We start from the raw sequence: 16,565 nt of genomic DNA, 5'->3' as shown, positions 1-16,565 counted from the left end.
GAGAGACACAGGACCAAGGGGGAGGATTCCAGACTGGGAGCAGTGTGGAGGATTTGTACCCTCATCCCCTAACCCAGGAACGTCCAGGGCCCTCATGGGTGAATGACGTTCTGATCACAGAAGGAGGATCCAGATGACCTCAACAAGGTGAGGGGAGCCCCGTGGAGTCTTAGGGGTACTCCAAGGCTGCCTAAAGACCAGATCTCTAATCTCTCCCATTTTGCAGTTGGGGAAACAGAGGCACGGAGAGGGAAAATGACTTGCCCAAAGTCAGTGAGTCAGCAAACTGAAGCAGGTCAAGAATCCAGAGGGAACCCTGAAGTTCCCTAAGCAGACAACAATTGGTTAAAATCTCATTGCCACTTCCACCTTGAGCTCCAAATCCTCCTCCCTGAACTCCAGGCATGGGGTCCCCTCCGTCCCCTCACCCAGAGCCTGTCTCATCGGCCATGCTTCCCTCCCTGCCTCTCATCCTCCTCCTGACTTCCTCTGCCACCCGCACCACCTGAGGCTGAAGAGAGTTCCTGGCAGGTTCTCCAGTGCTGGCGGGCACAGCCACCAGGCCCCCACTGTTCCATCCAGGGAACACCTTCTCACTGGGTCCCTATCTGGATGACTTGGGACATTCTTTGTTCCACACTTCATCCTCTCTTTGGGATTTCTGGGTCCAGACACAGTGAGGACCCTGACAGCCCCCCTCCCCATCTCTTGTCCTGAGAAGGCCAGGCCTGCGTGGGAGAGGTTTAACCAGACTCCGAAGCTCTCTGGGCCGGGCTTCGTGGAAGGCCATATCAGTGCAGGGGCATACACGCCAGCTCTGGAGCCAGGTGGAGATGGCTCTAACACCACTGCCTTGGCTCACTGGGAAAATGATATTCCTTCTCTGAGCCTCCGTTTCCTCACCTGTGATGGGAGACAACAACCCTTCCTTCCTCAAAGCTTACTCTCAGCTGCCGTGGAAAGATCTCCAGGTTGTGATGTTAAATGAACCAAACAAGATATAGAACAGTGTAAGAGCAGAAACTACTCATGTATGATCTTACGTGCTGTCTGGTCTGTATAAAGAAACCTAGATACATCTGTAAGGGATGTGGTCTCCCATAGTGAGGAAGTCAGGGAGAACAGGTGAACAGGAGACAGAGGTGGACGCCAGACTTCTCAATATACACCTTTTATGTTTTCTTTCTGAACTGTGTGAATGTAGCACCAATTCAAAACTAAATGTAAAGATGTTCACAAGTTAAGTAAAATATTAAATCATAATAATAACACATAACTCAATAACATGACAGGTGTGCAGCCAAGATTTAGACCCGGGTACTAGAAATGGACTCAAAGGAACAGAGGAGGCCTGTCTTCAAGTCACTGAATACTTAACCTAGAAGGGCCCTTTGTCTTTTCAACGTCAAATTGCCAATAACAACAATAATAGTCTTGGTAGCCAGAATCAGGAGCTCCCTACCTGGGGAACACGCTGCCAAGCGCTGTCTAAACATTATCTCATTTAATTAGCATTTTGATTTTGTGAGGAAACGATCATCATTCTTACTTTACAGATGGGCAAACTGAGCCTCGCTGAAGTTTTGACTAGTAAGTTGTAGTAAGTGATAGAAATTGGATGCCATCGAAGGCTTTCCAGCTTCAAATTTCAAGCCCTCTACCGTGGGTCTCAATATTGGCTGCACAAAAATATAGATGCCTGGCACCTCCCCACCCCTACCCCAAGGTTCGATCATTGGTCTGTGATGGAGACTGGGCATCTGTCTTAAATTTTAAAAAATCTTTTTAAAAAATAGACACAGGATCTCTCTATGTTGCCCAGGCTGGTCTCAAACTCCTGGGCTCAAGTAATCCTCCCATCTCAGCCTCCCAAAGTGCTAGGATTACAGGTGTGAGCCACCGTGTTTGGCCAACATCTGTAAATTTTAAAGGTTTCAGATGATTCTATGTCATCTTCAGGGTTGAGTCTCTGCTTTGTTAGACAAAACTTCTCCAGTGGGAAACCAAGGCCAGGGAGGGAAATGACCTTGCCCAAGGACACACAGTGGCTGGAACCAGAGCTGGGGCAGGGCACCCAGCAGCTCACATGAAGCCTTTGGGCAAATAAGAAAAAGGCATCCCACTCTGGGCAGGCAGAGTTTCATGGGCACTTCGCTCGGCAAGTGGAACAGGGGCCAGATTTCCATCCCTACTCACCCTCTTGGATGGAGAACCTTTGTGCAGTGAGCAACCTGCACAACTATACAGGGCAGTAACTGGCCTGAGCCTCAGGACTTCCAAACACTTCACCTTAGTGACCTGACAAATCCCTGGGGCCCCTCAGAACAAGAGGATGGGGAGACCAAGGGTGGCTTCTGGGATGAGGGCTCAGCCCTCACTCCCCAAACCAGAGTCTGGGTCAGGCAGCGGCTCCCATCAGCCTTCAGGCCCCACAAGGGCCGGGAAGGCCGCATTAATTCCCAAGGTCACCCCTGCGGATAAATTCAGCAACATAAACAGGAGGGATGAACATAAACAGGAGGACAGCAACACCCTCGACCCAGATGTCATAAGCCACCTGGCAGGAGGCAGCCTGCAGAGAGGCCCCACCCACACAGATCCAAGTCCTCCTGGCTTCCTTCCTGATCATTCTCCAGACCATACTCTCTGCCCTACCTCCAGAGCCTTGCAGTCAGCATCTCCCACAGTGCCATGCTCTCTGCCCTTCTCCTGGCCATCTCTCACTGGCATCCCTGGAAGGGAAGGGTAGCCCTGGAGTTAAAGGCACGGACTCTAGAGACAGACTGCCCAGGTTCCAATTCTACTTCTTGTTTCTCATCAGCTGTGTGAGCATGGGTATATGACTCAACCTCTCTGTGCCTCTGCTGTGTAAAATGATAGTGAAAACATTGCCTACCTCCCAGAGTGGCTGGGAGGATCCAGGAAGTAACACGTGCAAAGCCCCTAAAACAGCTGCATATCCATTGGCCATGATGATCAATGTGTATATTTCACTTCATTTCATTTTCATGACAACCCTAGAAGTTATTATAATTCCCAATTTACAGGTGAAGAAACTGAGGCTCGGAGAGGTTGAGAGAGTCAGGGCAGGGCTCTGCATCTTTCTTCAGGGCCTGATTCCTCCAGAGACAGGACGTGGCTGAGATAGATTATAATGTAGTCTCTGGTTTGCAGTGCATGGCTGCTGGTCACATCCTCACAGGGCCCATGGGACACAGAGCCAGGTGGATTCCATGGATTTGGGTCTTCCAGTGGCTCTCAGGCACCTCTCTGCTTCCAGCTAGCCCTGGGAGGAGGGGGAGTACGGCATGGCAAGGCATTTGCAGAGCTGTCTTTTTCACCAATGTCCTTTCACCAATGTCCTTCAAGACATTGCTCAGGTCCATAGAGAGCCCCCCATTCATTCCCATGCTGGCTGGAGCCCCTGAATACCCGCGGTGACCTTCTGTCCTCGGACAAGTCACTTCCCCCTCTGATCTCCGTCTCCCCATCTGTGCAATGAGGGGATGAGGGTGGATCAGTGGTTTTCCAACCCTCAAATAAAATATTAAGATTGCACGTAAAAGGGAGTCGCCGGTTGAAGCTGGGCCTGTGGATGCATACCCTCGGCTCCTGGGAGCCTTGGAACCCAACTTGAAAAGCCCCAGCCCACCTAAAGATTCTCCTGGCTCTGACACTGCAGAGTTCTAGAACCCCAAGCTCAAAGCTGCCGCTTCTCATCCCTGTTTGGAAAGCTCTCCCCCAGCTGCCTTTATCTCTCTTTGGTAACAGAGCAAATTTGCTCAGGACCCAGCACAGGGGGAACAAGCAGACTGTTGACTCTTGAGCAAAGCCTCCTCTTTGGAGAGTAGCCGAGGTGGCCGTGGGATATACGTTGGGAGGCCAGCGGCCTCTTGCATAACCCTGGAGGCCTCCTGCCCACCCAGGCCTTTTCAGGGTTAGGGGTGAGGAAAACCGCAAACTCATGCCCAGTTAATTTTTTAAGGCAAAATCAACAGGCTCAGCAATGATTAGCAGCTGGGTAAGTTGGTCTTAATCAGGATGAGGACAGGGAGGGAGGAAGGAGGCCCAGGGATGGGGCCCAGTTATCAGTTAACCACATGAATGTTGCTTCCTTCCAAACCCGCTGGCCTTCAGCCCCAAGCTCCCTCATCTTCCTCTAGGAAATACTCCTGTGACAAGCCAGTGGCCACCCATCATTGGGTGAACAAACACAACGCCACTCATGGTCTGTGATGAAGCAGAAAGTGCTCGTTGTTAAGACAAAGCTCACCCATCACCGCTGCGTGGCTTTGAGCAAGTCCCTTTCACCCTCTGAGGCTCTGTGAGGGGCCCCAGGTCTGGGCCCCGAGTCTATGGTTCAGTTGACCAGCTGCCACTCCCCTGACGGCCTCAGTTGACCAAATGGGTGGGTTAGCCGAGGCATCTTTTCCAGTCTTGAAGCTTTGTGGGTGCCTGATTTGATTAAGCCATGGTGGCCTGCGCCCAGAGTGCAGAGGGTGGTATGAGTAGCATTTTAGGAGCTCAAAGAAGAGAAAGGGAGGGGACCTACCTGGTGTCTGCCATTGATATCAGCAAGCGTCAGATCCCAGCTCCAGGAAGAGGGCTGTCCTCTCAGATGGGAGGCAGGGGTCCGGTGGGGTGGCTGTGGCTGCAGGGATAGCCTGGCAGAGCCTCTTGGTGGCCCAGACCCCATGTCCCTGGACCTTGGAAGCCGCTAAAGGAAGCAGCAAGACCAGGCCAGCTGGTGGCTGCCTGGACTGGAGTTTGGTCAGTGGTTGGGGACCTATATTGTGAGATAGTTAGGACTTTGTCCACAAACTGGAATTTGAAATTTCAAAGGGGCAAAACTGAAGGGCCCTACCCCAGAGTGGAGATGGCTCTTGGCTTCTTTCCTCCACGACTTTTGTTCTTTGTCTTGATAAGTCCCAGTTTTTCCTGCACCGCTCCCGGAGTGGTGGGTGGGGAAGAAAAGATAGGAGATAGTGGTGTGGTGAGCACCAAAGGGAAGAGAAGATGCCAGGCAGCCCTGGGGTGGCCAGGCATGTGGAGGATGCCCCTGAACCTGCCTATGCCAAGGGATAAGGTGCTTTACCTCTCAGGTCCTTGAGTTCCCATGCAAGACTGAGGCAGTGAAACCAGCAGCTCCAGTGCCTTAGAATTCTGAAGTCCTTTCTGGGATTCAAGGAGTCATGATCCAGGCAGTGCATAGAGGGGTGAAGCCCTCAAGCTCTGGAGGTAGACTTGGGTTCAAACGACAGCCCCTCCCTTACGAGCTGTGTGGCTTTGGGCAAGTCACTTCACCTCTCTGAGCCTCAATTTTGTCATCTTTAAAATGGGGATGACAATAGCCTGTATCTCAATGGGCAGATAATATGAGAAGAGTAGAAGGTTTTTAGCACTAGGACTAGCACAGAATTTCTCTGTAAACATTAGACCTTATTATAATGTAAAAGAAAAACAATGTGGTTCACAGTGGCAGCTCCCTTACCACCATCCACAGCAGAGGCACGAGCTCCCTATACATGCCTCCCCGACTGCAGGCTGACCAGGGCAATCCCTCTTTCCCATATCAATTGGGTCTCTCGATGGGTTCCAAGGTCCTCTGCTATCCCCTGGAATCTGCTGCCTCTTGAGTTGGGGCCTGACAGCCGGTGAGCCGAGGTAAAGAACGGCTGCTAAATTGATGGCATTGAGGCCAGACCTTGTTCATGGCTGGGCGTGCGGTACCTGGAGCTGTCCTGAGCAGGGGTCCTGATTCTGACTGATTATGTGGCCAGTGTTCATGAAGTCAATGACCAATGACAGTAATTGCTACTGTTGTACTGTGTGCGTACACCTGGTCATTTAATGCTTGAATCATCCTACAAAGAAGGTATCAACCCAATTTTTCTGATGCTGAAACTAAGGCTGAGAAAGGTAGAAGTTGAGGTCACAGAGTTTGGTACATTGGCACTGCCTGGATTTTAACCCAGATCTATCTGACTACAAGATCTGTGGTTTATTCCCCTAAAGAGAGGTCGGGGGAAGCGGGGGCTAAGAATCTTATCTACTCTCTCATTTAATCTTCACCACAAACTACAAGTTAGACCCATTCTACAGAAGGAGTAACCAAGGTTCGAAATAAAACTTACCTTGTACAGACAGCTGGTCCTGGGCTGGGAATATAGTCACCGGTATACAGGCACCAGAGACCAACACCCACAGGCTAACACCCACTCAGTCCACAGGAGGAAGCTGAATATTTTTTTATAAGCAGAGAAAAAAAAAACCAAACCAATACTGTGACATTTGCTCTGTGACTTCCTGTATTTATTATGTGCTCATACCTAAGCATTGTCAGGATAATGTTCTTCCTCGTTGGAGGGCGTTATGAAGTTGCTTTCTTTTTTTCCATTAGTTAAAAAAAATTCCCTTGGAGGAAGGGAATGACTCTTTTTATAATTCATACATAATAATTGTACATATGTATGGAGCACATGCGTTTTTTTGTTTGTTGGTTGGTTCGTTTTTTTGAGACGGAGTCTCGCTCTGTTGCCCAGGCTGGAGTGCAGTGGCATCATCTCGGCTCACTTGCAAGCTCCGCCTCCTGGGTTTATGCCATTCTACTGCCTCAGCCTCCCGAGTAACTGGGACTACAGGCGCCCGCCACCATACCCAGCTAATTTTTTGTATTTTTAGTAGAGACAGAGTTTCACCGTGTTAGGCAGGATGGTCTCGATCTCCTGACCTCGTGATCCACCCGCCTTGGCCTCCCAAAGTGCTGGGATTACAGGCATGAGCCACCGCACCCGGCCCGAGGACATGTATTTTGATACATGCATACAATGTGTCATGATCAATCCAAGTATTTAGGATATCCATCACTTCAAACATTTATCATTTCTTTGTGTTGGGTACATTTCAGATCTTCTCTTCTAGCTATTTTGAAATATACAATAAATGATTGTTAACTATAATCGCCCTACTGTGCTATAAGAACTAGATCTTATTCCTTCTATCTCACTGTATTTTTGTACCCATGAACCAACGTCTCTTCATCCCTTAAATGAAACATTCTTTTTTTTTTTAAGACAGAGTCTTGCTCTATCACCTAGGCAGCAGTGCAGTGACACAATCTCGGCTCACTGCAGCTTCTACCTCCCGGGTTCAAGCGATTCTCCTGCCTCAACCTCCCAAGTAGCCTGGATTGCAGGGGCTTGCCACTATGCCTGGCTAATTTTTGATTTTTGTATTTTTAGTAGAGACAGGGTTTCTCCATGTTGGATAGGCTAGTCTTGAACTTCTGACTTCAGATGATCCGCCTGCCTTGGACTCCCAAGGTGCTAGGATTACAGGTGTGAGCCTGAAACGTTCAAGATCTCAAGATACTGTACATTTAAAGCACCCCAATGTCCTCTCTTTCTACTTCCCATTCTGTCTGCTTATCTAACATGAAGAACATTGTATTAATCTGATTTTTAAGGATTTTTTGTCTGTTATGTGTTAAGTGTTTGTTTGGTACCCCAGTGAAAACATTCTGCATTGCAGACCAATGTGTGCTTCTTTCAGGGGCCTGGGATCATTGCATTCTTAGCCATTGTCACAAAATACATGGAGTCATATTTAAAATGTAAAGTTGTGGCCGGGCGCAGTGGCTCACACCTGTAATCCCAGCACTTAGGGAGGCCGAGACGGGCGGATCACGAGGTCAGGAGATCGAGACCCGCCTGACTAACACAGTGAAACTCCGTCTCTACCAAAAAAAAATACAAAAATCTAGCCGGGCGAGGTGGCGGGCGCCTGTAGTCCCAGTTACTCGGGAGGCTGAGGCAGGAGAATGGCGTGAACCCGGGAGGCGGAGCTTGCAGTGAGCTGAGATCCGGCCACTGCACTCCAGCCTGGGTGACAGAGCGAGACTCTGTCTCAAAAAAAATAAAAATAAAAATAAAAATAAAAAATAAAATAAAATAAAATGTAAAGTTGTAACATACATATGTTTAAAATGGAAATGCAAAGCAAAAAGATGGATGTGCAATGTCATGTGTATTCAGTTCTCTGTACTTAGTAAATGTAACTGACTTGTCTGTTAGTGAACTACGGGTGCAAGGACACATCTCTGGCTACTTTGCATCTGTAATCCACAAAGATTCTGGGCAGCTGTATTATCACAGCTTGTTGTTTGTTTGTTTGTTTTTTCTGGCTAAAGGAAAATTTGTATTTTAATTATTTTTATGTACAGAAAACTCAACAGTGCACATTTAACCCAGGTTAGTGGCAAATTCTTTAGCCTTTGCCTTTTTGAGCTTGGTGATATGAGCCACAGACTTGGGACCCAGGACTTTGCCGCCCCAGTGACAGTGGATCTCATCGTATCTGTCATTGTAATTGGTCCTGATAGCTTCCACCAGCTTAGCCAAAGCGACGTTGTCTTCCGAGTTCACTTATGTGATGGCGACAGTGGTCCAGGTCTTCCTGTGGACTAGATGTCCCAGTCTTGCCTTCCCCTTGATAATGCAGTAAGGGACCCCCATTTTACAACACAGGGCAGACAAGAAGACAACCAGCTTGATGGGATCCGTGTTGTGTGCAGTCACCACCAGCTGAGCCTTCTTGTTCTCCACCAAGGTGGTGACGGTGTTAACTCCTGCTGGAAGGACAGGTGGTCTCTTAGAGGAGATGTCCCCTTTGCCAGCAGCTTCCTCGGCCTGGGCCGAGAGCCTCTGCTTCTTCTCTTGCTTTGTCTCTGGTCTGTACTTGTGGGCCAGCTTAAGCAGCTGAGTAGCTGTCTGGTGGTCCAGGGCCTGGGTGAGCTGGTTAATTGCAGGAGGCACTTTCAGCGACTTATAGAGGATGGCTCTCTGCTGATAGAGCGGGGCCATTTCACAAAGCAGGTGAGGTCTCTTTTGGGCTGGATGTCCTGTCCAATGTCAAAATTCTTAGGCCTTTTCTCAAACAGGGGATTCACCACTTTCTTGGCCTCCTGTTTTTTCACAACAGCAGGGGCCAGAGCCACCTTCTTTCCCTTGACCTTCTTTCCTTTTGGTATCTTGGGCAGTGGGAGGAGAGCCATAGCTTGCTTTAAATAAACTATGTGGTAACAATGAACAACAAGAATAGAAGAAATAATAGCTTGCCTGAGGTCACAGAGCCAGCAGATCTTATAGGTGGTGCATCATTTATATAAGGAATGTGTATCTAGAAGATATTGTTTGGCGTTGGCTAAGGGTGGAATGAATCATGTATGTAATAGATTATACAATTTACAGTAATGAGTGGACAGATTTACTTATGGGGCAGGTTATAATGTAGTGGGATGAGAATCTAGAACGTGCCTCCTAGGCAGTCATACAGATTGTGCATTTGGTAAGTCAGGTATGTCGTGGTTTGTGTATCTAATAGCTCTTCATCTGCAGGCTGTCCACCTAGTAGCTCTTGGATATAACGGGTCATGGCTGTGGCATGGTGTGGTTGATCCTGGTTGATCGTAGACCTTATTTAATTGAATCTAAGATGTCATCTATAGAAAAACGTATTGTTATTTTTGTTACCAGTGAAATTCTGACATGCCATTGATCACATTTCCCTTTAAGCAATGTGGAAGTGTGCCTCAGAGTGGATGAGGCCGTGGATTGCTGGGTTGTGTGGGGAGTAGCTGTGCCTGTGGCCTGCCATAGGTGCCAGGCAGGTGGCAGAGGCCTGGGCTCAGCTCCTGGAGGCTCCTCCCGGAGCTGCCCTCCGCTCTTACCCCTTAGTAAGAGTTTACTAAGGGGTAAACTCTTCTGTGTTTACCCCTTAGTCAGATCTTCCGTTTCTGTCCACCTCTGCACTGCCCCCAAGGCCGGTGGAGCCAGATCAGATATTCCTGGGGTAGGCATGGGAGGAACCCACTGGTATATGGTCTCTTTCAGCCCCTTATCAAATCTCAAAAAGTGTGGGTTGTGGGGGGCTGCCTCTTGCTCCCTGCCTCAGAGTCTTGTCCTGGCCAACAGAAAGCTGAGCCAGGATCATCTTTCCATTTTACAGAGGGAGAAATTGAAGCCCTGAGAAGAGACGACGGAAATAAAGTTATCGGAATAGTGACTGAGCCAGTTCCTAAACCCAGGTCTCCTGACACCAAATCTAGCCTCTCTTGTCCTCCACAATAGTTGCTCCTTCTCCCCTTTCCCTGCAGGATATAGCACTTCCCAGTCATCTCAGCTTCAGAGGTCAGATCAAGTGGGGAGAATAAAGCTAAGCAGGGCAGAGAAAGGGCTTCTAGCAGTGGGAAGAACATGGAGATGCCTCCTCAGAGCACTCAAACACATGCTCTGACTCCCGATTTGCTCACTCATTAATTCACCCACACATTCACTCATTCTCTCACTCGTTAATTCACCCACTCTTTAATTCTTTCACCCATTTGCTCATTCACTCACTCATTAATTCACCCACCCATTCACTTATTAATTTACCCACCCATTTGCTCACTTACTCAGTAATTTACCCTCTCATTCATTCATTCACTCACTCAATTCATGCATTCAGTCAACTCACTCATTAATTCACCGTCTCTAATTCAATCACTCCTAATTCACCCACTCATTAATTCCCCCACACACTCACTCATTAATTGGTGCTCCCACTAATTCACCCACTCGTGCTCACAGGTGTCACCAAGTCCCTCCAACCTGCCCTTCCAGTCAGCAGCAGAGGACAGGCTCCCAGGCCTCCCAAGTCTCAGGCTTTCCTTCCTCTGCCCTCACTCTCTGCCTTCTACATCAAGACTTTACTTCCCCAGATTGATTGGCAGCCCTTGAAAATGTCTGCACAGAAGGCACTGAGGGCTGGAGGGAGTGAGAAGAACAGAGCGCGCCACGGGCTTCAGACAGCCGGGACCAGCTGTGTAGTTTTCAGGGCCCCAACCAAAACAAAAATGCACAACCCCTTGTTCAAAAGTCATGATGGATTTTAAGTCATGATGAACCAGGCACCAGGACTTTCTAAGGGTTGGGCTGCCTGTGACTGCACTGGCGATACCCCCACCAAGCCCACTCTGAAGGTAGGAGACAGGTGGAGAGAAACGGGGATGGAAAGGGGGATACACAACGGGGAGAGGGAGGAGGAAGAGGATGGAGGTCTATGAGGCCCCATTTGGTGTGTGACTTATGCCATCTCATTTCCTTCTCAGACCACCCTTTGAGGCTGATTGTACATTTTACAGAGAAGGAAACTGAGGCTCAGAGAGAATCATTTACCCAAGGTCCCAGTTAGTAGATGGTAGGCGCCAGAATGTAAATCCAGGTATCTGCCTGCTCTGGGAGGGGGTGGGGGTGGGGGAAACAGGAGAATGTGACGGGAAAATCCGAGATGGAGTTGGCCTGGGCAGAAACACTGGGAGCTGTGGGAGATGGTGAGGGGCAGGGTGGGATCACAGGGAGCAGGAGCAGGGAATTGGAGGTGAGTCTGGCCCTCCCAAACTTCCAGTCCATTCTGCTCCCAGGGGAACCGGGAAACTGCAGGGGAATTGGAAGGGAGCTCCCAGAACAAGGATTCAGAAGATTGGCATCTGGGGCCTGGGATTAGGTTTCCAAATCATGGGCCATGGGGCAGCCTTATCTCCGCAAGAGCATTGAGGGTAGAAGTCAATGATTTGGGAAGTTATTGAATTAGGGGATCTCGGAGGTAGGCTGTCAGTGCCTGATAGTATCAGTTAGAATGCCTGACTTGGGGTGACAATGGCTTGGAGGGGTGGGTGAGTCAAGGGTCAAATGAGTGCCCATGAGTCATGATGCCTGCCTTGTACAATTGATAACTGAACATCGGTGAGTTAGGGCCTCAACAGTTGTAATTAGCACCCCGGGTGTCAGCCAGAAACCAACAAACAGCCAAATCCCTGCAGCCCCGCCCTGCCTATCCACCGGCGGGGGACCGATTAACCATTAACCCCCACCCCTCCCCGGCAGAGCCTCCACCCCTTCACAGAGGCTAGGCCAAGACTCCCAGCAGATCTTCCCAGAGGACGGTTTGAAAGGAAGGCAGAGAGGGCACTGGGAGGAGGCAGTGGGAGGGCGGAGGGCGGGGGCCTTCCGGGTGGGCGCCCAGGGCAGGGCAGGTGGCCGCGGCGTGGAGGCAGGGAGAATGCGACTCTCCAAAACCCTCGTCGACATGGACATGGCCGACTATAGTGCTGCACTGGACCCAGCCTACACCACCCTGGAATTTGAGAATGTGCAGGTGTTGACGATGGGCAACGGTAGGTGGGGGCAGGTGTGTCAGTGGGGGCAGGTGTGCCTGGGTCCAGGAACAGATCTTTGGCACTCAACTTGGGGGTGGGAGGAGAATGATAGAAAATGGTAGGTTGGTCCTGCAGGCCTGCACAGGTGTTGCCAGGTGAAGCCCATGTGCCCAGGTGCAGTGATCACGGGCATTCCGGGTGAAGGGAGGCCTGCAAGGGCCAATTTCCAGCAAAAGTCGATCCCGGCTATTCCTCCCAGGCCCTTCCATTCCTCACTGCCTCACAGCGGCTCCGCTTGGCGCTTGGCGCAGTGACGTGATGGTGAGCTCCCCCTTGGTGCCCAGCTCCAGCAATTCAGCCCAGCACGGCCGCTTTGTGAACCCCTCGGGCCTAGGTTCAGAGAGACAGCAAGGGACATTGTATCCCTGGAGATGGTGGTTGGAGACATAACTGCATTTCTTGGTGTCTTTGGGACTTTCCTAGGGAAAACGGAGTTCTCAGGGAAGTCTTGCTAACTACAAAGCCAACTCAGCACTGTGTGTGTGGTGTGTGCGTTCGTGTGTGATGGTGAGTTTCCATGTAGGTTGTATGGGTGGGGTGATGCCTTCAGGAACACATTTGCATATGTGTGTTCATTTGTCTCTGTGTGTGAGTTCTGGGTCTATTTTCCTTTGTATTCATTGAGTGGGTCTGTGTTTGTGTCTCTAGGAGGTGCCCGTGTTGATCTTGCTTATGCATGTAAGTGACTATGTGTGTGTATGTGTGTCTGTGGATGTTGGTACATGTGTGCTGTGTGTGCGGGTCATAGAGCACATGTGTTTGTGCATGTAGACCTGTTGGAGTGCCCTGTTCTTCCTGCATCTTTATCCTGTGTGGGCGTTTTGTCGTGTGCCCATATTTGTACCTGCTGTGTACATATGCAGTCCCCCGTACTGCGGGCGGGGGTCAGCGGTCTGTGGTTGGCCATATGTGTGCCTGTGTACACACACAGTCCCCCATACTGCGGGCGGGGGTCAGCGGTCTGTGGTGTGCCCAGCGGTCTGTGGTGTGCCCATGTGTACCTGTGTACATATGCAGTCCCCCGTACTGCGGGCGGGGTCAGCGGTCTCTGGTGTGCCCGATTGCACAGACCCAAGTGCAGGACTCTGTTGCTGCCATTCACCAAGTGAGATTCACATCAGCAACATGTCTGTTTGTCTCTGAGCAGATTTTGTTGCGGGCGTGTCTCTGCAGATTTAGGCATCCCTCCGACATCTCCGGAGCATATCTGGAGGGGCGGGCAGTTCTCCTCCCCAGGGAGGTAGGGGAAAAGAGGAGGCCTGGAAACCCCTCCTGGAGGGAAGGGCGCCATCGGTCCCAGGCCAGCCTCAGAGGAGAGGGGGCAGCAGCTGGCTGAGGTCAGCCTGCCACCCCACTTCCTTGTGTGTCTTGGAGCCACACAGCCAGTATCAGGCTGTAGCTCCAGCTGAGGCCTGGAAGCTTGTGGTCAGCTCAGCTAGAGCGAGGAGGCAGCCGCTGGGCACTGCCTGTTGTCAGCTCAGCAGGTGCTCACCTGCCCCTGCTATCCAATCACTGTGTGACCTTGGGCATGTCACCTCCCCTCTCCTGGCTTCTGTATCTTCTACAAAACAGGCTTCAGTCCTCCAGGCCTGCTGGCTGGCCGACTTTTAGGCCTGAGGACCATGCGAGGCGAAAACACACCAGAGATAGCAAACAAGTTGAAGCTGTACGAGGTGGAGTGTCGTGTGGCCCCACGAGGACCGCTGCCCTGCCCCGGGCTGCTCCCCGACCCCATCACCTTTTCAAAGCCCAGGAACTGTGTGCTCCTGAGGCAGAGGCCAAGCCCCTGAACTGGATGTCCCAAAGACAAGACCACCTCCAGCTCTGGAACCAGAAAGATCTGGGCGCAAATCCAGCATAGATCCTTCCAACCTGTGTGAACGTGGCAAGGCAGTTTCCTCTCTGAGCCTGTTTCCTCATCTATAAAATGGGAATAAATAATAGTGTCTGCCTCCCAGCACTGGCCAGAGGATAAATAAAACAAGGTGCCTCGGTGCTTAGCCCTGGTAAAGGGCCTGGCCCCAACATGGGTTGTGTCAAGGGCTCTGAGCATCTGTAAGCAGGGTTCCCACGTTCCTCACTGGAGTTGGAAGTGGTCTGAATTGGGGTTATGTGAAGTTGTCCTCTGAAGTGTTTTGAGTACATCCTGGGCTGGTGGCTCAAAGGCTCCAAGGATATTTCTTCCCCGTCCACTCCCCACCCCAATGCAGCGGCAGCCCCAGGGGGCTCCTTGTTCATTAGAGGCCCCAGCAGACACCTCAACATGTGCGGCACTGGCCGGAGTAGCCCGGCAAGCCTGGACCATAAACCCGTGGCTCTGCTTCACAGCAAGCAGTGCGATGACATCAGGAAGCCACTTGTCCTCTCTAAGCCTCAGCGTCCTCACCTGCAGAATGGAGGTGCTCGGCTGACCTCAGAGGGGAGATGATAGAGCTGACAGCCCCCAGCCCATCCTGCCCCAGAGCTGGGAGCTACTTCCCCAGCCTCCTACTGAATGACCAGGAGCTGTGGGGTCAGTCTCCCCCGGGGTCGAGGGAGGAGAGGCCGAGGGAGAAAGGGCACCCATGTGGCTTAACAATTATCCCCATCTCCAGGAATAATTCACCAAGTCCTGGGGACACCTGGGAGTCTGTGAGGGCAGAAATGAGATGCGGCAGTGTCTGCTTGTGACAGAGCCTGGAAGTCCTCTGCTCTGAGAGTTTTCCTATGCAGAAAAGTTTTTATTTCACGAACACTGATATAGTGCTTACTATGCACCAAGCACTTCACATACACAAATGAGTATTCACCAGGTCCCCATAACAAACCTAGGGGAATATCACATTCCCCATGTTACAAATGAGGAAACAAAAGCATAGAGAAGTAAACAAACACAGCCAGCGTCACATGGCTAAAAAGTGGGCAAGCAGGGACTGAATCCTGGGCAGAAGGACTTCAGAGGCTGTGCTGTTACCTACAGCACGTGGCCCTCTCTGGGTCTAACTGGATGCCTCTGAGGAATCCAAGGTCGGATTCAGGATTTCTATGAATACACGCGTGTGTGTGTGTGCGTGTTTGTATGTGTCTGTATGTATGCTAGTGCATGTGTGTATGTGTGTGTGGACTATGTGTTTGTGTATGTATATGTGTGGACTGTATGTATGTGTGCACACGTTTATGTAGGTGTGTGCTATGTGTGTATGTGTCCGTGTGTGTGCATGTGTATGGACTGTGCATGTGTGTGCATGCATGTGTTATGTGTGTGGACTGTGTGTGCATATGTGTGTGCACATCTGTGTGTGCATGTGTGGACTGTGTGTATGTGTGTGTGCACTGTGTGTGTGTGGACTATGTGTGCATATGTGTGAACTGTGTGTGTATGTTCATGTGTGTGGAGTGTATGTGTACACATGAGTGTATATATGTGTGTGTTGATGTGTGTGTGTGAATTGTGTGTGTGTGTATGTGTAGACTGTGTGTGTGTATGTTCATGTGTGGACTGTATGTATGTGCATGTGTGTGTGTGCGTGTGTGTGTGACTGTGGTGTGTGTGTGTGCCTGTGTGGACTGTTGTGCATGTCTGTGCATGTGTGGACTGTGTGGTGTGTGCATGTGTGTGTGGACTGTGTGGTGCATGTGTATGTGTTTGTGTGTGGACTGTGTGGTGTGTGTCAACTGTTTGATGTGTGTGTGCATGTGTGTGTGACTGTGTGGTGTGTGTCTGCATGTGTGTGGGCTGTGTGGTGCGTGTGTGTGCTTATGTTTGGTGTGTGTGGACTGTGTGGTCTGTGTGTGTGTGCATGTGTGTGTGGACTATGGTGTGTGTGGACTGTGGCGTGTGTGCACGCATGTATGTGCATGTCTGTGTGGTGTGTGTGCGTGTGTGGGCCATGTATGTGCTTGTGCATGGCATGTGTGCATGTGTATGGACTGTGTGATGCGTGTGTGTGTGGACTGTGTAGTGCGTGTGTGTGCTTGTGTGTGGTGTGTATACGTGTGGACTCTGTGGTGCATGTGTGTGTGCTTGTGTGTGGACTGTGTGGTGTGGGTGGACTGTGGTGTGTGTGCACACGTGTGTGCATGTCTGGTGCCTGTGTGCTTATGTGTGGCGTGTGTGCATTTGTGTGGACTGTGTGGTGTGTGTTTGCTTGTGTGTAGCGTGTGTGTGTGTGGACTGTGTGGTGCATGTGTGGGTGTGTGTGTGGACTGTGTAGTGCGCATGTGTGTGCTTGTGTGTGACGTGTGTGCTTGTGTGTGGACTGTGTGGTGCGTGTGTGTGTGTGAACTGTGTAGTGCATGTGTGTGTGCTTGTGTGTGGCGTGTGGTGTGT

The 16,565-nt window shown here is 50.6% G+C and overlaps 1 protein-coding gene, 1 long non-coding RNA gene and 1 pseudogene across 5 annotated transcripts in view; 1 reads left to right on the top strand and 2 right to left on the bottom strand.

Moving 5' to 3' along the window:
* LOC105496403 (uncharacterized) overlaps positions 1–5,047 on the bottom strand; it is a 33,730-nt gene extending 28,683 nt beyond the window's left edge. The window contains exon 1 of one of the 2 annotated variants that reach the window (XR_011613321.1): positions 4,553–5,047. This is a non-coding gene — a long non-coding RNA (uncharacterized lncRNA). The remainder of the gene's footprint in view (positions 1–4,552) is intronic. The other variant, XR_011613322.1, reaches the window with a different exon arrangement.
* LOC105496401 (hepatocyte nuclear factor 4 alpha) overlaps positions 1–16,565 on the top strand; it is a 78,573-nt gene that overhangs the window by 33,471 nt on the left and 28,537 nt on the right. Inside the window, exon 1 of one of the 3 annotated variants that reach the window (XM_011766788.2) lies at positions 11,965–12,214. The exons of 1 other annotated variant lie outside the window; for it this stretch is intronic. In XM_011766788.2, coding sequence (XP_011765090.1) covers positions 12,100–12,214 — 115 coding nt within the window. In that variant the 5' untranslated portion in view covers positions 11,965–12,099. Of the gene's footprint in view, positions 1–11,964; positions 12,215–16,565 lie in introns of those variants that run through there. One more of the 3 variants, XM_011766789.2, reaches the window with a different exon arrangement.
* Positions 8,241–9,052, bottom strand: LOC105496402 (large ribosomal subunit protein eL8 pseudogene; annotated as a pseudogene).

The sequence above is a fragment of the Macaca nemestrina genome, chromosome 15, assembly GCF_043159975.1.
Source record: "Macaca nemestrina isolate mMacNem1 chromosome 15, mMacNem.hap1, whole genome shotgun sequence".
NCBI lineage: Eukaryota > Metazoa > Chordata > Mammalia > Primates > Cercopithecidae > Macaca > Macaca nemestrina.
Note: the sequence above shows the minus strand (reverse complement) of the source record. Positions and strands in the feature narration are given on the sequence as shown.